Source organism: Antechinus flavipes, chromosome 3, assembly GCF_016432865.1.
Source record: "Antechinus flavipes isolate AdamAnt ecotype Samford, QLD, Australia chromosome 3, AdamAnt_v2, whole genome shotgun sequence".
Taxonomy (NCBI): Eukaryota; Metazoa; Chordata; class Mammalia; order Dasyuromorphia; family Dasyuridae; genus Antechinus; species Antechinus flavipes.
This window is the reverse complement of record NC_067400.1, coordinates 326,602,187-326,627,554: the sequence shown is the minus strand read 5'-3', so window position 1 is coordinate 326,627,554 and position 25,368 is coordinate 326,602,187. Positions and strand designations below refer to the sequence as shown.

Genomic DNA, 25,368 nt, shown 5'->3' with positions numbered 1-25,368 from the left:
GATACATCACCAGTCTTGATTTGCCTCAATTTCATCATCTGTAAAATGTGCTGGAGAAGGAAAAGGCAAACCACTCCAGTATATTTGCCAAGAAAACCAAATGGGGCCATGAAGACTCAGACATGATTAAAACACTGAACAATAACTCATCCTTCCAGGCCCAGTCTTCAATGATCCCCTCCGGATTCCCATAGCCCACTTTAATATAATCTGAGCCACCATTTTGGTCCTAAAAGCTGCCTCCTTAATCATTGTTCAGGATGCTTAGGAACTATAGCAGAAGCTACAAGAACCAGTCCCCTCCCTAACCTAGGAAAATTAGCCTGATCACTAAACCTAAGGGAAAATACTGTCAGTATGTGTCCTAGATTGTAAACTCCTAGCAACATGATGGTGTATGATACTTTGTACTTTAACTAATAGTATATATATGCACAGAGTCAGATGCTTACTCAATGATTACAATAATAATAACAAAACTTGATATTTATATAATGTTTTGAATTACATAGCACTTCCACAAACATTAGTTACACTGATCATCACAATAATCTTATGAAATAAATATGTTCATCTATCATTTTTATTTTATAGATATGGAAATCGGAGCTGAGAGGGGAAATTAAGGGGAACAATCAATAGAGCACAGGACCTAAGGTCCAAAAAGCCCTGAGTTCAAATGTGACTGGAAACACTATTAGCTGTGTAACTCTGGGTAAGCCACTTACTCTGTTTGCTTCAGTTTCTTCAACTGTAAAATGGGAATAATAATAGCACTTACCTCCCAAAATTATTGTGAGAATTGAATGAAATAGCATTTGTAAAATATTTAGTACATTGTTTACCAAATAGTAGATGCTTAATAAATACTTATTTCTTTTCTTTATCTCCATTAGAGAAACCAAGTGACTAGCCCACTCACATATTACTGAATTACTGAATTCTAGCATTTTCCCCTTCCTAAGTCAGATAAAGCTAGGAAAGGAAAAGGGTAAGTCAGTTAAATGATGTAGCAGAAAATACCCCCTCATAGGAATCATCATTTTAAAAAGTGTTTGTTTAAGCCCCATCACATCCTAGCTGTCTGTCTCTGTCTCTATCTCTCTTTCTTGACTACTTTCTGTTCATTATGCTGACTGAGCAAAAGAAAAGGATCTATATTGTAAATGAAGGAATTTAAGTTGGACATTGTCTAAAGGAGAAGTCCAGGATGGTACATTCTGTTAATCACTGGAACAGTTTTCTGAGAAAGGCCATGGAATTTCTCTGGAAATTGTTTAGAATAAGATGTCCATTAATCAGCCAGTAGCAATTTAGCTTTTATTCTATCTGAAAGCAGGAGAAGAGATGAAGTGATGTACTGAGGTCTGTTTAAGGCCATATTTCTGTGTTTCTGTGATTGTGTGAGTGAAACAACAATTCTACCAAAGTACTACATGTCAGACATGTTAAAGAAATATGACCAGAATTTCTCTACACTAAAGAGAATTGACATATAGGTGAAGAGAGAAGGAACAGAGCATTGAGTGAAAAACATTTCTGAAAAAGTCATTTAAGAGAAAAATCCTGGAACATATAACAATGCCTTTAGCTACTTGGGCGCTCTTATATTCTTTACTTCTTACTTTTGTTGAAGATAGAGAAAAAGAAGATAGATATAGATAATGATCTTAATTTGGTTTATATGTTGCCCAACCCTATTATATAAAACAAGACAAGAGATCTTAACATACAATATGCTGTCTTATCCCACTGAGCTGATTTCAAGATTCATTGACTTGCAAAAGCCAATCATTTTCTACTGTAGGTGTCATAGAGGTTGGGCTATCAATGAAACAGATAATTTAAAACCAGCAGGGGTCTTCCACCCTGACAGAAATGAAGGAAATGAAGATATATAAAATAAGGGACATATAAAAGTATGTGTGTGTGTGTGTGTGTGTCCTAAATACTTAAGGAGGATCTGGGGCAATTTTGAGTGACTAGTTATCTTGAAAATGGGAGTGTGTTAAAACAGGGGTGAACACAAATGGAATTAAAGTACATGAAGGATGGCTTCACCTTGAAGAGAGAGGGGACTTCTACCAGTGCTGGTAGAGGGCTCATATGTGAGTCTGGGCAGAGGAGGATTTTCTTTCTACTTACCCCGTCCTGTGCTATAGTGTTGTAGCTTATCACTATAAACCGCCTCTTTGCTATAAGCACGTTTCCTGAGAACAGAAAAAAAAAAAAATCTCTTAATTTAGTTAGAAGTATTATTCCAATAGTGTATAACAATATAAAAGATCTTATTTTATATCTATATTAAAATGCTCAAAATCAGGGATCCAAGATTGTGAATCTATAAACAATTTATTTTTCAAGACTTAAAATTCTTATTAAAGCTCTGGGCTGCCACCCATCAGTCACTCATTCAAGCAAAAAAAAAAAAAAAAAAAAAAAAAAAAGAAAGAAAAGCCCAGGGTATGTAACAGTTTCTCAAAGATCAACAGAGGCCTTGACCTAGAATGAAATCCGGCTTGGAGATTTGACAAAACACTTCTCTGGGGCTGTCTATCGATCACAGCCATGCCCTGAAAAAAACAGCAAGGGCACCTAGCAGGTCACCAGTTTTGCATTAAGGAATTGCCCTTGGCTATGGAGACTGGGGTGTTTAGCCTGGCAATATTTGTGCAGCATGAGGATAAAGATGATAAAAATGGTAATAAAAACTTTTAATGATTTCAGGGTCAGTCCCATTTATATCTTTGTTTCTCCTTTTATTCCCCCTGTTACTTGCCCCATAGCCTTTTTTGTTTTCATTAGCACCTGAACCATAAGATATAATTAAGAAAGACAGGGTGTGAAACTAAAACTGGTGAAATAATGTTACATGCTGGCAGCTCAAAAAAAAAAAAATCCACCATATTTAGTAGGAAAGCTGTCAAAATTATTGGTTGAAATGAAATTGTGTCAAGACAGAATCTTGATAAAAAGATTTAAGGGTCTTTAGTTGTTCTTTAGTTTCACTCTGGTGATGTCATAGGTCCTTTTCAAGAACAAAAGACCAAAACCAATCACAACAAATTTAGTCTTCCTTATAGGAATTCTTTCAGCAACCTCCCTAATAAGTGATAAACAGAGACTTCTGTTGAATACTTCCAATGATGCAGATTTCATTCCTTCATAAGGCAGCCTCAGTCATTCCTGAACAGCTTCAAAAAAATCTTTCTTGGGGAGGAAGGGACTAAAAATGTCTTATTTTAACTTCTGTATACTCATGATAGTTCTGTTTTCTGAGGCCAAGTACAATATAACAACTCACATTAATATAGTACTTTTCAGTTTGCAGTATGTCCTCAGAACCACCCTGAAATGAAGGCAATACAAAATATTATCTCCTTTTTAGAGATAAGAAAATTGGGAAAATTTTCTCTTCTGTCTCAGATGAGATAGCATTTCCAAGATCAAACAAGTAATAAGTGACAAAATTAGTACTTTCACTCAGTTGTGATTTTAAGGCCAAAGCTCCTTCTACTTGACTACTTTACCACCATACCCAATACCTCTTCTAAATCATATCTTGATGTTTTTAAGGATGGTTATTGTTATCTAATGAAACTAAATTGTTTTATAGTTTAAATGCTAATTCTTTCCTTTAAGTATCCTTCCTGTGACATGATTTTGGAGCTTTCTGCCATTCTGGAAACCTTCATCTATTTCTATTTTTGTTTTTCAATGTCCATCTTAACATGTGATGCCAAAATTTTAACACAATTTTGCTGATGCAGATTGAGTGGATTAAAGATATTGAGAACAATCTTTTGTTTTGGACATTACATTAAAATGCCCAAGATTGCATTAAGTATTTTAGTGCTCATTTTACATTTTTGATTCACATTAATCCTCTATTAACTAAATAGAACATTTAGGTCATATTTGTTTATTTATTACTTTTTATGAGGTTTTTCTTGGTATATGTTTTCTTTTACAACATGATAATAATAAACTATGTTTTACATGATTATACACATATAACCTATATTTCTAACTGTCTCTGGGAGGGGGAAGAGTAGGGAAGGGAGGAGAAAATTTGGAATTTAAAAAATTTTTAAATGAATATTAAAAATTGTTTAATATGTAATTGGGAAAATAATTCAATAAAATAAAATAACTTATCTTGACCACAAGATTGTCATGAACTATTTTGCCAAATGTCTTGCTAAAATCTATGTCTATAGTATTTCCCTAATTTCCCAGATTCTTTTTTGATAAATTAGAATAATTAATATAATGATGATGATGATCTTGATAGCTAATATTTTTGTAGCACTTACTATGTGCCAGACATTGTATTAATTGTTTTACAACTAGTAACTCATTTGATCCTCACAATAACCCTGGGAGGTAGGTTCTATTATTAGGAAACTGAAGAAAACAAAGATTAAGTGACTGGTTCAGAATCATACTACTAGCTAGTGTCTGAGGCCATATTTGAACTCAAGTCTGCTTGACTCTACCTTAATAAATTGGGCACATTTCTCCTTTCATATATTCACTGTTAAATTGTTGAATATTATCCAGAGGCAGCAAGGTGACAGAGTGGATATATCATTGTGAAGGAAGTTCCAAGATGGCCTCAGACACTCATCTATGTGATCCTGGACAAGGCACCTAATCTGTTTCCTCAAATGTAAACTGGGGATAATAACAGCCTATCTCTCAATGCTGCTGTGAGGATCAAAGGAGATATTATTTATAAAGTGCTTAGGCATTTTCAGTTATGTCCAACTATTCATGACCACATTTGGGGTTTTCTTGGCAAAGATACTGAGGTGGTTTGCCATTTTGTTTTCCATCTCATTTTTCAGATGAGAAAACTGAGGCAAACAGCATTAAGGTCACACAACTAAAAGTCTGAGACTGAATTTAAACTTGTCTTCTTGACTCCAGGACTGGTACCCTCCAAATGAAGAAATAGAAACTCGAGGAAGGTGCCTTGCTCAGACCTAATCCCACAGTATCACTTCTGGAGTTATGTCTGGGAAAAAAAATGAAAAAGAAAAAACCAACAAAAAGAAAGCCATGTACCTGCTACAAACGATAGAAATGGCCACCAATGATACGATGAACACCACTCCAGCAGCAGCAGAACCAGCAATCAGTGGAAGCTGTTCCCTCAGTTCTGACTTGTAATCATCTAGGAGAGAAAGTGCCATGAGAAACCTTTAATCCATTTGTCAACCCATACCAGCATACTAATCTCTCTTTCCAGCTGAGAAAACTATACTTACCAGCAGTCCCCACTACCAATATGGGGATACATTTTCAATAAATATTGACTTTCCTTGGCTAAGAATGAACTGTCCATTTTTATAAAGCAAACATCTCCTGAAAAGACCTCAACCTAGCATTTTGTGAAGCCAAAATCATCTTTTTTAAAGGACAGTTCTGGCCACATCAATTTTCTAGTCAAAATCTCTATTGTCTTTCTTAGGAAAATAGACTCCTCAGACTGACATCAAAAGGCTTGAATGATCTAGGGACACTTGCCTTTCTAAAATCATTTCACCTAACTTTTCTTCTCACATGTGACCTTCCAACTGATCTGGAATACTTGCTGTTTCTCAAACTTTTCTTTCTATCTTCTGTTTCTTCCTTCACACAAGTTGTATCTCACTCCCACTTCCAGGAACACATTCCAGGTTCAAGTCTACATCTTTAAATACTAAGTTTTCTTTTAGTTTTAGCTTAGGTGCTGTGAAATATACCCCAATCTCGAACAATTATCAGTGTGATGCGGGAAAGCTTGCTTTCTAGATTCCCCCTCTCCTAGTTAATAATGTAAATTGCCCTTTAACTCACAAATCCTGGTCCCTTTGAATTCCAATAGAAGATCTGACCTGTTCCCAGCCCCACCCGGATATGAGCCAACTTTGGGGCTACACCCGAAAGCCCCTCGAGCTAAGTCTCCTATTATAAAAAGGCCATGCTGGGAACCCCTCTTTGCAGAGATTCCAAACATGGCTACCATGTGAGGATCCTCTGTCCACTGGACCCTCTGTCCAGTGCCCTCCTTATCTCTACCTTTGCCTATACTTTAACTTTGCTTATCTAATAATAAACCTCTTTTATCAATCTAGCTCTCTGGGCCAATAAATGCTTTTATTGGGAACTCGCGCCGCTACTAGACCCCCTTGCGCCAAATCTGTACCCCAAACCTGCCACTAGACCTTAACCCTAATTTCATTTAGGTACCCCAAAGCTAGACCTCAACAAGTGTATCTCTCTTTCTTAAATCATATTGTCTTTATCTACTAGGATCCACATTTTAATGTTCCTTGACATGAAGAATTGATTAATTTGGGTCATTGTATACCCAATATCCCCGGTGTTTTACACACAGTGGATTAATATCTGGAATTCCACTTGAAAAGCCACTAATTAAGAGTTTTTATCAGTCATCTACTCCAAAATTCACATAGAAGCTAAGGCCTGCTGGGGCCTGAACTTCCTAGCCTTTTCACATTATAATTCTTGTTCAGTGAGAACAGGTATCAAAGGTTTATTTGTTTGTTTTGTTTGTTGTTGTTAGTTTCTGTTTTTGTTTGTAAGTTTGAAAGTAGAACCATAGAATATTGGAACAAGAAAGGCATTAGAGATTTTCTAGTCTAATCTTTTTATAAATAAAGGCTTTGGCCAAATGAGATAAAATGACAAAGCTCAAGGTCATGTGACTGTGTATTGAAAAAAAGCAAATGTGTTATTATGATTTTAACCTAGGTTATGAGTTGGGACTTGGAAGTGACCATTTGATACCTATCCCAATGTTCTGTCCACTATATTGTGCTGATAAGGAGTGTTGAATCTTAGATACAGTTGTTCTTAATCTCAGGAATACCTGGGTTAAATGTGGGTGATATATACTGACTGTGATTCTGAGTAGATTTTATAACCTATTCATGCTCTACGTAACTCCATCTGCAGAGAAGGTGGTAATCTGAATTTGTAGAAGGAATTCCCTACCCCAATAAAATACCAGGTTTCTCTATCTAACTCTTAGGCTTCCAAAGTAGTTTTCCCACAATTAACGTGTTAAGTAGTTTTATAAAGATTATTTTCATTTATTAGTTCTGTATCTGTAGCTCAGAGAGTTTTACCAACTTGTTCAGTCATACAGTAATATATTGTAAAGGTGGGATTTGAACCCATCTCTTTTCAACTTCAAGTGCCACTCCTTATGTTAATCCTTCCCTCTCCCAACTCTTCCCCCACAACTTTAATTACATGGACAATTGCATAAACATTTAAATTTACTTTAGCTAGGCAGGTCAAGCCTTACATCAATGTGAGTATAATTTAAGATGATCCATGTAAACCTCAGCAGTTGGTGCAATTCAATATGTATTTTTTTTTAAATTTAAAATTTTAATTAACTTTCTGTCAACATACAATTTTAAAGTGCTTACTATGTTCAAGGATGCAAAACAACCCAGCTCCTTCTCATGAGTAATTTAAAACCTAATTGAAAGTACATGGATAAGTAAAAATAGCATAGGGCTACTAGGTGGAGTGCTGCCCTTCGTATCAGAAATCCTGCTTCTGACACACAATGCCTGTTTGACCCTAGGCAATGCTCCAGGCAACTGTTTAGATCCTAGATTTTTGTCTGTTCTAAAATTGTAAATGCAAAGGAAAGTGCTGATCTGCATTGGAAGAGGGAATTTCCCCATTTTGGAGTTCCCTAATCCAATGAAATCTCAGAGCTAATTGTCTATGTAAAAGCAATATTATTTATGACACTAACTGGGTGATCCCAGGCAGGTCATCAAACCTAAATTTTATCTACAGAATAATTACATTGGACTAGATGATGTCTTCAGTTTCTTTTAACTTTAAACTAAATTGTACAAGAGCAGAAACATCTGGGACAACCAGGTAAGGCCTCTTAAAGAAGGTAGTCTTTCAACTAACCCTTAGGTGGAGCTTGGGTCTTCAAGTGGGAAAGATGAAGGGGAACATTTTAGGAATAAGGGGCAGACCTTTGTGAAATCATAGAGACAAGTGATGGAATGGCATTTATGTGGAAAGATATGTTGGCGTGATTATGAGAAAACATTGTGATATGGCAAACAAAAATAAATGCTGTTGAAATGGATGTCTTTTGGGTAAGATATAAAGGGAGGGAATGAAAACCATAACAAGATTAATGATCAACACAAGAGATAATGAGGAATAAGTTATAAAGCAAAAAAAGAGCAGAATCAAGAGAAGAGGGTTAGAGAATGAGGGGTTAGGGCACAGAGGGGAATTTCAGAGTTCAAATTCTTGAACTGGAAACAAGTTGGGGTGATACTGAGGTCTGAAGGTAAACATTCCTCTGGGTAGCTAAGGTTCAGATATAAATAATGTTTGTAGAGTTGAGGAAATTGAAGAACTTAGAGATCAGAAAGATGGAAGAGTCATATATCTAAATTCTGAAGTCTCTGAGGATGGGGTTAGATTTGGGAGTAGAGAAGAAGACTGTAGTCCAGGTACTGAAATGACTAAAGAAGGGGTAGAAGGGGGTGGAATATTTATTCCATTGCTTAATATATAGCAATGAGAAGGATCAAGCCTAAGTAATATAATCAATTGACAAGAAGTTCAGAAAGAAATGGTTTAGTATAACTAAGAATAATATCTCCTATTTAACCATTTTTCATTTTTTTCCCTATTGACTTTATTCAACTTATCTGTCAACTTGAAGAAGAATAGCCTTCTTGAGAGAATGTGTTACTTTTTGATTTTTTAATCTAGTAGGAAATAGTTCTCAGGGTATCTCAGTGTCATATCTTTCACCTTGAAGACTGGATAATTCCATGAAGCCAATGTGTATGCAAAGGTTTAAAAATTCTGGGAGAGAAGGGACTGGAACTTTGAGCATCATGAATGATCCTTAATAAATGATCCTATTTCAGTTCTCTAGCCTTTCTCTTTTTTCTAAAGGGAAATAGTATTCACCTAAAATATATCTTTAAAAAATGTTAGATAAAAGCTCAAGATCAATATCCTGCCTTGGCTTTCTTTTCTACTTCCTATAAAAGCTAAAATGCTTAAGGAATAAGGCTGATTGGATCTCAGTTGATTAATTTGAATACCTCAAAGGAAGACTCTGCTAAGCCTCTACTTAAGGAAAAGGCATCTGAACACACAAAATAACCATTGGCAAAGCTACAAAGAAAGAAAACACCAACTAGGGAAATAAGACTTTAAGAATTATTAATGAGAACACTTACAAATCAAAAGGAAGAAAGTACTAGATTGAGAAAAGGCAAGGTGAGACTTTTTTTTTTCTCTTTAGAAGCCTCATTGTTAGAATTGGGAATACTTTCAATAGAAAATGGTGCATATTTCATAGTATAGTTCTTTGAATTAAACTGTGGGGTTATTGAGGAGTGAAATTATAATAACTAGTATTTATGTGGCATTATATATTATTTATAATGTTAAATATATTATATGCAACATTATATATTATATATGATATTAAATATATACATATATATTTAAAGTTTACAAGCAATGTACAAACATTACCTCATTTCATCCTAATAGCAACCCTAGGAATTAGGTGCTGGTTGTTATAAGTCCAATTTTTGAACAGATTAGGAACCTCAGGATGAAATTGCTTGCCTGAGATATTAAAGCTATTCAATAGATGAGGTTGGATTTGAACTCGGTGTCACACCTCATAGATCATTAGGGAGCTTGTTTCTTCCTGAGAACTCGGGAATACTTTTAAAAAGTTCTAAGTTTAGGCAACTAAAGATACATAGTTGAGAGAGCACTACACTTGACTTTAAAAAGATTTGAGTTCAAATCTGACCTTAAATATTTACTAGCTATGTGACCCTGGACAAGTCAAATAACCTCTGCCTATCTTAGTTCCACTGACTATAAAATGGGAATAATACTTGTATCCTCTTTCAAAAGTTATTGTGTGACAGTAACAACAAGATTTTGTGATGGACTAGGCTCTTTTTAACAATGTGGTGATTCAAGTCAATCTAATAGACGGAAACTGCCTTCTACATCCAGAGAGAAAACTTTTTTCTGTTGAAAAAAGTTATTGTGTGGATAAAATGAAATCATTAGCAAAGCATTTTGTAAACCTTAAAATATTATATACATGCTGTAGCTGCTCCTGTTGTTGTTATTATTAGTAGACCATAATGAAGAGATGGATAATAGGATTATAGCTCTAGATCTAAGAAGGACCTAAGAAATCATTTCACCTAACATACTCATTGTTACATATAAGATAAATGAGTCCCAGATATGTTAAATGATTTGGCCAATCTCATATAGGTAGAGTCAGATTTTAAACCAAAGTCTCCTGACTCTAGAGTCATAGTTTGTATTTCATAAATAAAGAGTAATTTGAAGATTTAGGATTAGGTTTACATTTGCTCAAAAGTCACTACTGTAAGTGTTGCTTATTTGATCTCTGCTTTATTAGATAGCAGGAATGTTCAGGTCAGTTTTATATATAAATAAACAGATTTCCATATGTTCACCATGTGGAAAGAGGCTTCAAACCCAAATTCAATTAGATTCTAGGGAAGAAGTAGAAGGGAGGGGACACATAACTAAAAGATTGAAAACAGATTCCTATTCCAGCTGGTGATTAATCAAATATGCCCGCATACCACTAGGTCCTCTCCAAGTTGTCCTATTGGGTAATGGACTCTGAAGAGAAAATTTAACTTAAACCCAATTATAGGTTGACATTTTAGCAGCCAGTGTAATTTCTCTCTGTCCGCTTCTGCATTTTCTCCCCACCCTCTTCTCTCACTGGCCAAACACCCTACTCACCATCTGTTAGTGTCTGGAAGCACATTTTCCCACTGTATTTGCCATAACCAGCGACTGTTCGAGCTCGCACTTGAACCACATAAACCATGCCTGGTCGAAGCCCGTCAATCCGAGCCGTGTTGGTCTGACTCTTTGCCATTGAAGAGTTGTACTCATTCTGTTCCTTCATAATAAAGAGAGGGGAAAAAATATTTATTGGTCTTACAGAGAAGCAAGAAATGCATCCACACACCAACACTTCCATCAGATTGTTTTCCTCTGTAACGCATAGAGTAAAATAACAATTTTATCATCCCTGGGATGTGATAATTGTAGAGCAGAGATGGGCATGAGACCTGTTTTTTCAATGGTGTAAGGAAATGCTGGTAAGGAAATTCCCTTTACTAATGGAAGTCAGCCCTTTCCCAGTGACTTGTCGCTCATAAAGATGATCAGATCTGTTCAAAGAGATATCTTTCAAAGAGATATATCTGGAATGTGTCTCCATGAGGAGTCTCTACTGCTTTCCAAAGATATTTTTGGGGTAGACCTGTAATTACAATAGTATAGAAGCTTTCTGATAAGAAAACTCTCCAGAACAATTCAGATCAGCCAACACTTTTAAAGACTTGCCCAGGGTCACATAGACAATATGTAAAACAAAACTCTGTCCTGATTTGAGATTGGCTAATTATCAATTATACCATGATACAAACGCATGTGTGTGTGTGTGTGTGTGTGTGTGTGTGTGTGTGTGTATAATATGTAATATCTATTTTTTCTTATTGGGTAGAACTAAGAGCATGTCAAACTATCATTTACATGAGTAATGAGTATTTAATTCTCATCTGGTTATTTTAGTTTTTTAAAAATGCTTTTACCTACACTAAATCAAATGAGATAATATATCTAAAGAGCTTTGCAAACCTTAAAGTACTATATGTAAATGCCAGCTGTCAATATTACAACAAATTAATTTCAACAAACTTCAACTTGATCCTTAATACTTCTTTTAATCATTTTACTCATCTCCCTCTCCTTCCCTTCCTCTACCTCTCCTTCTTCCCTCTCTTTCCCTCCCTCCCTTCCCCTTCTCTTCCCCTCTCCTTCTCCCTCCCTTTCTATCTCTTTTTATTCCTCCATCCCTCCCTTCTTTTTTCCCTCCTCCCTTTCCCCTCTCTAAACTTTGCCATAAAGACTGAAAACATTCTGTCACTTGATGCATGTACCCATTTCTTTATTCCCTATCCTATCTCTCTAACTTTGCCAATCTCTCCCTCATGATTTTAAACATGTATCATTCTTGGACTGAATACTGAGTTTTTCTGGTAACCCTTTAGATCACTACGCTATCCCTTTCCTTTGAGCAGATACTTATCTTTTTGAATTATATGACCACTCCTACATTCCCTCCCTATCCAGATGGACACTTGGACATTTTTATGGATCAATTATTTCTTTGGCAGGTATACTCCTGCCCAGCAATTTTTTTTTTTTGTTGTTTGCTGCTATGAGTAGAGCATGTGTTCTTCCTTTACCATACCTAAACCTCCTATGTGTCTTTAAGTTCCATTTATAGAAAGAATGTCAATATAGATATAGTTCAGTGGCTCCAATAGTATATCAGATTACGCGTTGTTGGAAAAAGATCTCATATTATGTATATCAGAAGTTAAATTAACATTTGCACATGGTGAAATTCTTAACACCGTTGAAAGTGGGGAGGAAGAGGAAGAGACTACCAGAACATTTTCCCCACAATGCTTTCATTATATTATTCTAATAAAAATTTGACAAACAATTCCCTATCTGATAGATTAGCTCCAAATTCTTATCTTTAATATTCATAACACTTTATTATCTGATTTCTCTTATCTCTATACTCTAATATGAACTCTCTACATGTCTCCTTATGATTCCCTTCCTCTTTTTCACTTGTTATACCTTAGAAATTCTCCTCTGGACTTTCCTTCCAAAAGGGGAAATGCAATGCAATGTCCTTGAAGTTGGGGGTTGTTTCATCTTTATACTCTGTATTCTCACAGGCTGGCACATAGTGGACCCTTAAATGTTGATTGTTATTTGATTGTATTGGTTACTATTTTTGCTTAATGACATTATTCCCCATCCCTGGAAAAGTATATAGATATTTTTTTCCATGCAGTCAAATCCATCAATGATTCAGATCCCAGCTCAAGTCCTTACCTCTTCTACAAATCTTCCTTTTATTATTCTGGTTCAAAACAAGCTCTTCTTCTCTAGCTCCTTTCATGCTTATTAGCTGTGCTATAAAATCAGCACCTTATTAGACACTATCTTTTTGAGCTAATTGTCTGTACTGCACAATTTACTACCATGGCATAAACTATCTTGCTCTCTAATTGCTTGATGTATATATCTTTTCTTCCTAAGTAGATTAGAAGCCTCTAGTGTACAGGGGCCATCATTTATATTTTTCATCATTTATCCTTCTTTTGTACCCTCAATCCTTTTCCTTTCCATGGTGCCTAGCACATAGGAAGATTTCAATAAAGAGTTTTTATTTTTTTAATTGATTAAGACATTTTAGCCAAGCAACTTCTTGAGGAAGGTTTGTTCATCACAATGGAGGTCTTATTTGGGGGGGGGGGGGCTCTTACTTTTTTCTGGTTAACATTTTAATGAGTAACTTAGCAGATAATACATATGTAGAAGGACAGATAAATGCAGGCAGAAAAGCTAATACTAGAGATTACAGAATCAAGATCAAAAATGATCTCAATAAGTAAGGTTGGATCCCTGGGCTAAAGCCAATAAAATAAAATTCACTAGGGAATAAACATTAAGTCTGGGATTTAGGTTCTAACATTTATTACTTACAGAATTAGAGGATCAAGGAAGTCTGACTTGATCCCAACACTTTTGTGAAAAGCCTAGGATTTTAGGATGGTGGACTTAACATAAATTAACACTATAATATAGCTATTTAATCTTGAAATATTAAGCTTAATGGAATTATGAGGTCTACATTATACTTATATCACAAGTCTATATTCTTAGATTACAAGTGATTTAAATATCCTTCTCTATTTTATTTGGGATTCTGGAATATATTGTTTAATTCCTAGGTATTTTATTTAAAGAGATACATTAGTAAACCAGAGAATATACAAGTTCTAAGATTGTAAGGACCATGAAAATCATGTCCTAAGAAGAATAGCTAAATGAATTAAAGGTGTTTCAGTGGAAAAAGGAAAAAAAAAATAAGGAATTATTGTCTTCAAATATTTGAAGGACTGTTTTGTTGAAGAAGGAATTGGCTTTATTCTTTATGTTATTCACACTAAAATAATAGTAGAATTTGCAAAGAGGTTAATTTAGGCTTACTTAGATGGACTTTCTGACAATCCAGAATTGCGGCAAAGGTAAAAATAAGTTGGTCCAGGCAGAAGTAGGATCTTCACTGAGCATATTCAAGCAGAGGTTAGATAACCATAAGTCAGAAAGGCTACATTCACTATGTAATAGGTAAGACATGGTGACTCTGATACATTTTCTAATTCTAATTATTAGCATATGATTTTCCCTTTATCCTCATTGGCAGAAAGTCTTTTTTTCAAGCATCTATCAAAACTCTCTTTGTGCAAATCCAACAGATATAGTGAAATTGAGAAAAACCACATGTAGCCTTAAAAATATAGATCAAATCCCATTTAAGCAAACTTTAAATAACAGGTTCTTTTGTTTTGAAAGTCTCTTGTTGAACCCAATATTTATGTGAATAGAGCATTATTTGAGATTTGGAAATCTTTTTTATAATATCATTTGGTATAATAGAATTTGCATTGATTACCAGACTTTTTTGGTAATGGAGACAAGTAGTAGAGTAATGTCTCCAGGTGAAGAAACTCCATCCTTGCAATGAAGATCAGCTTTTTCTTTATAAGTTATACTACTAAGAATTGTGCAGGCCATTGAGAGTTTAAGTGACTTGTTTAGAGTCATATAACTAGCATGTGGGAGGTGGGAAATGAACTTAGATATTCTCAGTTCAGTGTCTGCCTACTTAATCCATTATGCCTCCCTGACTCTTAAAAACCATTAGCTCACAAATTTTAATTAACTCTGCCTTTTTTCCAAGTGTACTGGATTTAGAATAAAGACCAATGCTTATACCCAATCAAATTTATAGGTTGGATTTCATTCATATAGGAATTCCCAGATGAAGAAACCCTTTTTCACAAAGGAGATCTTAGTGAATTTCCAAGAACTTCTTAAACTTTTCCCATTCTTGACTCCTTTCCTCCCTAGAGTTTTGATGTTTCCCTGGGTATATAGGTATATAAAATAGAGATACAAATCAAACATTTACTGAGAGTAAATTATAATTTTGTGACGCCCCTCCCCCCCAATTCAGTTACAAGACTCCATATGGGGTTGTGAACTACAGTTTAAGAAGCTGAGGCTTAGAGCACTGAGGGCAAATGTTTTATTTAAAATTATATCATGTTAAAGGTGGGATTTGAACAAAGGTCCTCCTGGATTTGAATCCAGCTTTCTTTATCTACACTATATTGCTTCATTCTCTTATTAGACTTGGGAAATGAAAGCAAATTGATTGGCAAGGCTATATCTGGCAAGGCTAGTTTCACAAACACATAGGATCATACCATGCTCCAGAGTCTCATCATTTGATCCAACCTATCAAGCATAAGACATTATCATGCACTGATATAGAGTTTCATTGGGAAAATGAACTTAGAATTTAAAGGGTTGAAATTCCCAAAGCCAGAACCAGCCCAGACTAGTAGAGATTATTATGAAGATATATTAAACCTCTAAATGCTTAATCTTTGAGGCAGCCAAAAGCAAATGTGGCTTCTCCATCTATAGCTTGCCTATGAGCACTGACATAAGGAAGGAAAAGTGTGACAAGAGTAAACAAAGGGGAAAGATAAATGAAAATGTGTTAAAATGGGAAAGGAGATGAACAGGATGAAGCCACAGGGACTGTCATTAACTTGGTACCATTTGACTTCTTTATTAATGAGCTTGTAGGGAGGTGAGGAGCATATTAATTCTGTTCAAGGGAACTGAAACTGAGAGGTGACAAAGACATGAGTAGAAAAAGAGCATCAGAGGGAGAAGGAAGCCTAGTAGATTAAAAATGGCAATAGGAACATAACAATATAAAATTCAAAATAATAAAAAAATCTATTCTTTTAGAAGGAAGGTCCAAGTAGGGATAATTAATAAGGAACTTTTGTGAGGTTTTGGAAAGTACATTTGACTTAGAATCAAAAAACCTGGCTTTTAAGTCACAGATATATCATTCATTATCCTTTAGGGTTTTGAGTAAGCAAAAGTTCGACTTTTTAAGCATCAATTTCCTAATTTGTAAATTCACATAACTTGCATTCAACTAATCACAGATTGGGCCTCATAGCCCCCTCCTCCTTCCAAGTCATCTGGATTAAATATTAGAAATAGGTTTTAGATCTGAGCTCTCTTTTGCTTCAGCAAACCCTTTCCAATCTGATACTTTTCCTAAATTAAGATACTATTATAAGGATAAAGCTACAAAGTAATATATAAAGGTATAAATGTATATTATTGATAGGCAGTCACATAAACAAATAGGATTTATTCCTTCAAGGTTGTCTTTGGAATTTAAAATTAGAGTCATGAGCTTTTAGTGAGCTGAAGTTCAGGTGTTTTAGGCAATCATCTAAAGCTAGGACTACAGGTCAATTCAAAACACATGGGTGGATGCAATAATTCAGATGATCCATTTGAAGCAATGACAAGATGCTCCGTATGAGAGGAATGCTCACTTCCTCTCTGTTAAGGGATGGAGATACTAAAAATGACAATATTATTGATAAAACTGATAGAATTGTTAAAACCTATACAATATAATCTCCTGAACAGCAAGAATTTTTATTTTTGTTTTTATGTATCCTGGGTGCCAAGTATAGTATTCATTCTTTAAAAAATCTTATGGCTCATACTTAATAAATGTTCATTGAGTATGAGTGAATTGAATTAATAATTACAATAATAGTAACAATAATAGTAGCATTTACATAGAACCTACTAGGTAGCAAGAAATATGCTATGCGCTTTGCAAGTATTATCTCGTTTCATTCTCACAAAAATCCGGGGAGGTAGAAGATATCATTCTCATTTACAGATGAAGACTTGCCCAAGATCATAGTTTAGTAAGGATTTGAGGTAGGATTCAAACTCAGGTTTTCCTCATTTCAGGCTCAGTGATTTTATTCATTGAGTTGACTGGGAGAATTGAGAATAATGATGAAAATGAAGATCAACTGAACAATTATAGGCAGATGAACTTGGCTTCTTGTCTATTATACCAGCAGACTGATTGCTCCACTTCAGCAAAGAATTCCAATATGGGCCAGTGACGGACTTTTGTGCTCAGAAGATTGGTTATACTTGGCTCAGGAGGGCTCATTATTAGAGAGTGGGACACCATATAAGTACATTCTTTGTCAGTAATAAAGCTTGTCTAATTAGATGTGAAAGACTAAGGGAATGGCTACAACAAAAATTTTGGGTCTCTTGAAAGAGCAAAATATTATTATTGTTGTTTTTGGTATTATTATTGTTGTTTTTAATAACAAAATAATATTAACAATGCCAATATTAATATCACCATATCCTTTTATATAGATAGCCCTTCATATCTTTCTGAAGAATTTTCACCATATAATACTTTCCTTTTACCACACTGGAGATGGTTCAGAGCAGTTTCATGGTTTTAGTAGCCAAAGATTTTTATTTCGAAATGCAATCAAAAAGTTTCATAGCGACATACAGAGGCATAACTTGCAGGATCATTTGCCAAAATACTGCTGAGCAGGCTGGTGCCTTGGCACAGAAATCCCCCTGCCTCTGAAGAAAACTCCTCTATTCTCTGGAGTTTAGAGAAATAATGTGCTTCACTGAGGTGTAGAAACTGCCTCAGGCAGTGAGCTGTTGCATACCCATGTTGGTAATTAGTATAAATTATAGACAAGAAGGAGAAGTTGCATTAACAGAGAAAATAAGCCTTCTTTCAGTAGCAGGAATTAATAGCGATTGCAGCTTGCACCTAAAGGAAGTTTTAACTTCTATCAGGATGGTGGGATAGTATGAGAGTGAGAAGATGATAACAAGTGTTAAGTTTCATCATTTGTTTAAAAACTTATCATCCTTGATTATGGTGCACAGAGGAAGTAAATGGGCTGATCTGGGCAAAAATTATGGGAATTCAAGCTTGAAAGGGAATTCAAAGAGCATTTTCTTTAACCTTTCCATTTTACAGATGAAAAAAATGAGGCCAATAGAGAGGAAGTCATTTGACTAAGGTCACACAAATAATAAGTAGGTGGGATACAAACCCAAGTTTTCTTACTCCAATATCTTTTCCTACAATACCACTGTTTCTCCAATGCAATAAGCAAGGTTTGCCTTCTTTCATGATCTTATGCTTGCTATTCTGCTTTCTTCCTTCCCTTCCACAGATACCCTTCTTCCCCATACTCTCAGAATTGGCACCATCTTGTTGTTTTTTTTTTCCATCCTCCACCTATCAAAATTTGGTCTGATAAACCAATTCATCTTAATAGATAAAGGGAAGAGGTCAATAATGTTAAATGATTTCAGGAAAAGGGAAATTCAAATCCTATATCACATACTAGATGTGTAAGCCTGGACAAATCATTTAACTTTTCTTAGTTTCAATTCCTCATTGAATATATAAAATGAGGGGATTGGAGTGGATCCTTCTAAAGTTATTGTTGCTTCTTTGATATTGTGAGTTAATTTTGGTGGTAAAATGAATAAATCCTTAGGTCAAAGAACCAAATAGCTCATTATAGGACTGGGGAGAGGGGAGGATTTTTTTTTTTTTTTGCTTGTTTGTATTTGGTAGGAGAATGCAGGGGGAAGATGGAAAAGAGGAGGAAGGTTTTGTTTATGTATTTGTTAATTAGGTAATGCTGAAATTATCCCTTGTAAATTGCTGGTAAATTTGAACTGTGCAGATAACTGAGGTAGTATTAGTCTAAATTCCATTCTAGTAAACTCAGAAGGCTTTTTGCCTGCTAGGCTGTCAAATAAAGAAATCTCTAGTATATACCAAAAAAAAAAAGATTTTCCCCCTTTTTAGGGACATCCTCCCCATCCCAATAGTGTTGTATCACGTGTGCAACCCTTAAGAATTGCAAATTCAGCTCCATTCTAGCTTCTCCAAATCCCCTGGATGATTTGGATCAATTGTGCTTCTAGCCTCAGTTCAGCAGATTTTTAAAAATTCAGCAATCATTTATTAGGAACCTGCTGGGTTCAGAGTCCTGTGATGGGTAAAATGGAAAATTTCAATCATATAAAGTCTCTTTTGGCCTTTGTGAAGTTTGTGGTTTAAAAATAATAAAAAGAGTTAGCATTTATATAGGACTTTAAAGTTTGCAAAGTACTGTAGGTAACAGCAGATAATCACTTAACCTTGTACACTGCTCATACTGTCTAGACATAGCTAAATTCTCACTATCACATAAAATCTTTTCATAAATTTCTCATAAAGATATAGATTTAAGAGATTGTAGAGTTAGGATTTTAAATGATTGCATGGTAAAACCACCCCTTACCTCTCATAATTATGGGGCAACATAGTAACAAAATTACCTCCACTCTATAGATGAGGAAAATATCATCTAGAGAAGTAAGTGACATATCCAATGTCCTACATCTTGTTAGTTGTGGAATGGGATGGTGGGGGACCAAGAGGAGGAGGCTAGACCCTTAGGTCTTCATTTCCTAATGCAGTACTTTTTCTTTCTGCCTCACATTGGTATCAGAGGATATCTCAGTGCTGGGAGGAACCTTAGAGAAACAATCCAAGGTCCTCATTTTAGAGGCAAAGAAAATGAAGCCCATAGTAAATGGAATGACTTGCCTGCAGTCATATAATTCCTAAGTAATATCATTCTCATATGTGTTTTTTCTTTGTTTTGTTTTTTCAAATAATTTGCCATTAGTATAGAAAGTGTAATAAAATCTACCCCATGGAGTATGTTCAGAGTTGGCACTCCTGTAGGAGTAGGGCAGTTCTAGCTACCAAAAAGAAAAAGTTTGCAAGCAATATTGCACATTTGACTTTTTTGATGCCATGATCTCCTTTATCAAGCAAGCAACAGATGTAGCTATATTCTCAATAAAATTGTTTTGTAGCATCAAAACTAGTGATTTAACTAGACAGTAGTGAACGTGTTTCCACTTTAGCACATGATTTGAGATGAAAACTCTCAAATGATGATCAGTGAATGGTATTTGAATTCCTTTTCCTACTGTCCCAGTGAATTAACTACAAATAAAGGACACCAGAGCAATCAGTGGTCTAATAAAGATTTTACTATGCCTATAAAGAAAGCATGAAAGCACTTATATCCCTTCATTTTATATGTGTGTGTGTTGTACAAAATACATGAATGTATAATGCATACATACATGTTAATATATATTTGTTAGTGTTTATTATGCAAATATATAATAAACACTGTAACATAAATGTTTGTTTTTGTGCTGAGGCAATTGGGATTAAGTGACTTGTTCAGGATCATACAGATAGGAAGTGTTAAGTAGCTGAAGTCAAATTTGAACTCAGGTCCTCCTGACTTCAAGGCTGGTGTTCTATACACTTGCCACCTCGCTGCCCTATATTACATGTGCTTTAAGTGATTATCTGGTGCAGAGATCATGTATAAGCATATATATTATATAAATGTTCATATATACATATGGATACTTCATTTTTGCCAATATGGAAATAGTTCTGCATCAAGAAATAATTCTAGAGAGCCTTAGGTCACTCTGCCTTTTCCCTCCTTCAGGAACTCTCCTCCAATCCCTCCCCTTTTCCCTCCTGATTATATTCAGGCTTACGGTGGCTGGTCTTGAGCCCACAGTGCTGCTAATGTCAGGAGTGCAGATCCGGCTCACCTTCTCATAATAACGGATCTCATAGTCCAGGATAATGCCATTGGGCTGTTCCGGCTGTGGCCATGACAGGGTGATGCTCCTCATGGTGGCACTTACCTGGTGCATAATGGGAACTGTGGAGGGAGCTGTGAAGAGAGGAAAGGACAAGATAGGGGTAGAAATAAGTATTTTTGTAATGACAGATTAAACTCAGATGCTTGAAGTCAAGAAACAAAAACAACAATCTCCCTTCTGTTTAGTTGTGTACAGCTACTACTCCTACTGTTGTTACTTAGTTATGTCTAACTATTCATGATCTTATATGCTTGGCAAAGATACTGGAATGATTCTTCTAAGGTGGATTAAGGCAAATAGGATTGTTTCTCACTCAGGATAACACAACTAGTGTCTGAAGCCACATCTGAACTCAGGTCTTCTTGACTCCAGTTCCAGCACTTTATCCACTGAATCACCTATGTGACTGCTTCATCAGCTAATGTTGCTACTAATCTGAGCATTGCTTGGAGACATAGGGAGACTTTCCTCCCTATGTGGCATAGGTATCTGATCTCAATTTGTTTCTAAACACTTGTTGGTTTTCTCCAGATAACTTGTTTATGGATCATGCATTTCTCAATGTTCCTTAATCCCTTCTCAGTTAACATATATGTATTAAAATCGTTTGCTTATACCAGTTACTGGATAAGAAGAGAAAAAAGATTATAGGAAAAATGCCTTCATGCTGTCTCATTACAATTCATTTATCAGTATCAAGTATCAGTACTTCATAATCTCCCTGGCCAACTGTTAAGTGGAAATAGGTAGAGGGGAAAGAATGGAAAGAGGAGAATTTAAGAATAAAGGGAAGGATGAGGACAGACTGCATTGACAGGAGGAGGATCAACTGCATTGCCAGACTTAGGTCAACAGATGTGTCCAATTCATTTTAACAAATATTCACCAATTCAGTGCTGTCAGTCAAAAAGCATTTACTAAGCACTATGTTCCAGGAACTTTGCTTAGGAATACTGGAAAGAGGAAGCAATTGCCCTTGCCCCCATTTTACTAGGAGAACTATGTAAGTAACTATGTATATATAAATTAGTTACGATGTGACAAACAGTATGAAATTATGTATATATATATATACACATATATATATGTATACACACACACACACATATACATATAATTAATACAGAATGAGGGCACTGACATTGTGGTGAGCATAGGCTTTGGGCAGAGAGTTGGGGAAAACCTCCCTGCAAAAGGAGGGATTTGAGCTGTCTCTGGAAGAAAGCCAGGGAAGCCAGGAATAGAACTGTAGAATACATGAAAGGTCTGGAATGTAGGAAGGGGCCCAATTTTGAAGGCTTTAAATGATGAATAGAAGATAATATTTGATCATGATTATAATGAGGAACCACTGGGGTTTACTGATTGTGCAGAATACTGTGAGGATATGGGGAAATTTATAATGTTTAAATAAGACTAAATCCCTGTCCTCATGAAGTTTGTAATTTAAAGAGGAACAGTGGGTGATTGAGATGTAGAGAGTTTTTTTTTTTTTTTTTAATGTAAGAAAAAAGCACCAGGATAACAGAGTGAATTTATTTTTAAAAAAATGAAAAATTAAAATAAAAAAGAATCTTGATGATGACTCAAAACTAATTAAAAATTATTACAGCATTTTATACATTAAAGTTTCATTATTTAGATGTAAATGATGGCAAAACAAATTTAATTTGGTCACATTGATTTTTAATATAAAATTTATATAAACCTTTAACCAGCAAACAATTCCAAACAATATATAGTAAGTATAGGTGCATTTTGTGAAATGTATGATATTGGACACATTATTTTGCCTCTTACTGGGTGGGTCTCTGTGTCTTCAACTGTAGAACAAGGGGTTTGAATTAGATAATCTAAAATCTCTTATATCTCCAATATTTACAATTTCTATGATCCCAGAGTCCCAAATATTTTAGGAGCTAAGATGAGAGGGAGATTAAGGTCAGAGATTTCACAGAGAAGATGGAACTTCAGATGAATTTTGAAAAGTGATCAGATGTCAGTGGGTGGAATTTCAGGGGAGGATGAAGAAATGCCCTTGTGGTAGACTAAGCATGGTTGAAAGCACTGAGACTTCACTGAATAAGAGATGTTCATAGGATACAGAAAAGTGGCCAGATTAGAGCAAAGGGAGGCTGCAAGACAGTAGGGGGAAATCAAGTTAGTTAGGTAAGAGCAGAATCATTCTGTATGTTGTTCTGAAAGTACAGAAAAGAGATATAGATATGGAAATATAGAAAATAGGACACTAAAACTAAAAAAAAATTTTGAATGGAGGTGAGGTATAATCAACAAGTATTTTCAAAAAGTACTTACAATGTGTCAACCACTGTGCTAAGAAAAATCTGGGATAAAAAGAACAACAAAAAAGCCCTGTAATTGAGCTTACATTCTAAATTAATCTGGGGCACTCTCTGTGTGTCTCTGTCTCTCTGTATGTTTCTCTGTCTCTCTGTTAGTCTGTCTTCCAATCCCTCCCCATTCTCCTTCCTTCCTTATAGTTTCTATGAGCCGATATGCTCACATAAGTTACATTGTATAAATATGTTTATATGGATACAATACATATAATATACACAATCTATAATACTATATATTCATGACATACAAACATATATATGTATTGTATATGTATTTATATACATTCACATAAATTACATCCATGTTACATAGAAACGAAATGGCCCTGAGGACAAGATATTATCAATTGAAGAACTGGGAAAGATTTACAATTGATGATGCTTGAGTTGAGCCTTAAACACAGAAGGGAACTGAAAGAGGCAAAAGAAAGAAGAATATTCCAGCTACTGGGGGAATAACTAGTCTAAAGATAAAGTGGTTGAAACTGTGTGAAAGGAAGATCATACTGGCTTTTGAGAGTCCATTGTTAAAATTTCAGTATAAGAGCTAATATGGCTTTTATGATTTCACATGTATAATTGATATCACTTTGCTTGCCTTCTCAATGGATGAGGGAGGGAAAGGAAGGAGAGAATTAAAAACGCAAAAAAAATTTAAATGTTAAAAACAATAAATTATAAATGTATGTAAATTTAAAAATTAAATGTAAGCCTTTATATCTTGGAAATTGGAAAGTGTTAAAAATCAGGGCTTGATTTATTATTTTTTGGTTATCTACATTTTAAAAAGGGCTGGTGAAAATGTTAATAAAGCAGATTAAACCTAAAAGTCTGTTGTATGTATGTATTTATATATGTGTGTATGTGTGTGTGTGTGTGTGTGTGTGTGTGTGTGTTTGTGTATTTATATATACACAGAGATATCTGCTTGCTAGAGAGACATACAAACACAAACTTGGCAAGTAGATTGTTAAATATTCACCAGTATACTCCAGGAAGTGTAACTTCATGTGTGAATCACAATAAGGAAACCATAATAGTTAAACTATAGACTTGGGGAAAGGGGGTGGTGTTTAAGAAGAATAGAAAAATTGAAAAAAGGACAGTTTTTTTTTTTTTTTAATCACTTTAATTGCCAAACAAAGCAGTTTTTATTTGGTCTTGAAAATAAAAGGAAACCACTTGTAATTTGGTAAGTTGGAAGAAGTAACATTCAGAATTGAACTTTGGGAAGATTCTCTTTGATAGTTATATGGAGGATAGATTAGAATGGGTAGAGACTTGAGGATGAATTAAGGATATCACTCGAAGAGTTTCCATTAAAAATGATAAGGTTAAAGGTCACCAAGATTGTGGTTGTGTGAGCAGAGAGAAACCAATACCAGAGATATTATAAAGATTAGAAACAAGATTTTGCAATTGATTGGCTCTGTGGAGTGAGATTGAGGAGCTGTTGTGTCCTGCTTTCTAGAGCCCCCAAATTGGGGTGATAAAATGTACTTTGTGTTCTAGAACTCCCATGCTGGGGTGGTTAAAATACACTGTCTTAGTGGAGGAGTGATGAGGTGAGACTCCCAAGGATGGTGGAAATACAGAATCCATTTGTTCCAAGTTCTTTCTCTCTTATATACCTTCATACTCTTATATAATCAAAGCAACACTGCACATGCGCTAAGTATATATTGCACACATGGAACCACATAACCAACTTGCTATTGTATGCAGTTTGTCCCCTGGTATCATTCTTTGCCACCTGGTCTCACTCTGCTTCAATTACAACACAGATTGTCACCACCCCCAGACTTCTCAGGAAAGCCAAGAGCCCTTGGGGAGATGGGAAGCCCGACCAGACATTGTTAGCAGGTTCCATCTGGGCTGAAGGGTCTTATACCTCACCCAGAGTTCCCCCACTATCTGTGGCCTCCTACAAGGAGCAAAGACTGACTCCAAGTTTTGAACATTAGTGACTTGAAAGATGGTGATACTCTCAAAATTAAAGAAAAGTTGGGGAAAAGAGAGGATTTTTGTCAAAGTGAAGAAAAAGAAGACAGTAGGTTTATCTTTGGACAGACTGACTTTAATATGTCTAAGAAACATCAAGTTCAAGATATCTAAAAGGCTGTTCATAATGTGATCCTAGAGAGATGCTAGAGTT

The 25,368-nt window shown here is 35.2% G+C and overlaps 1 protein-coding gene across 4 annotated transcripts in view; it reads right to left on the bottom strand.

The window, feature by feature from the left end:
- Positions 1 to 25,368, bottom strand: part of EPHB1 (EPH receptor B1) — a 718,019-nt gene that overhangs the window by 106,239 nt on the left and 586,412 nt on the right. For 3 of the 4 annotated variants that reach the window (XM_051985594.1, XM_051985593.1, XM_051985592.1), the window contains exons 6-9: positions 20,800 to 20,924; positions 10,837 to 10,999; positions 5,071 to 5,179; positions 2,146 to 2,210 (exon numbers count right to left, since the gene is read on the bottom strand). In XM_051985594.1, the coding sequence (XP_051841554.1) occupies positions 2,146 to 2,210; positions 5,071 to 5,179; positions 10,837 to 10,999; positions 20,800 to 20,924 (462 nt within the window). Of the gene's footprint in view, positions 1 to 2,145; positions 2,211 to 5,070; positions 5,180 to 10,836; positions 11,000 to 20,742; positions 20,925 to 25,368 lie in introns of all 4 variants that reach the window. The other variant, XM_051985595.1, reaches the window with a different exon arrangement.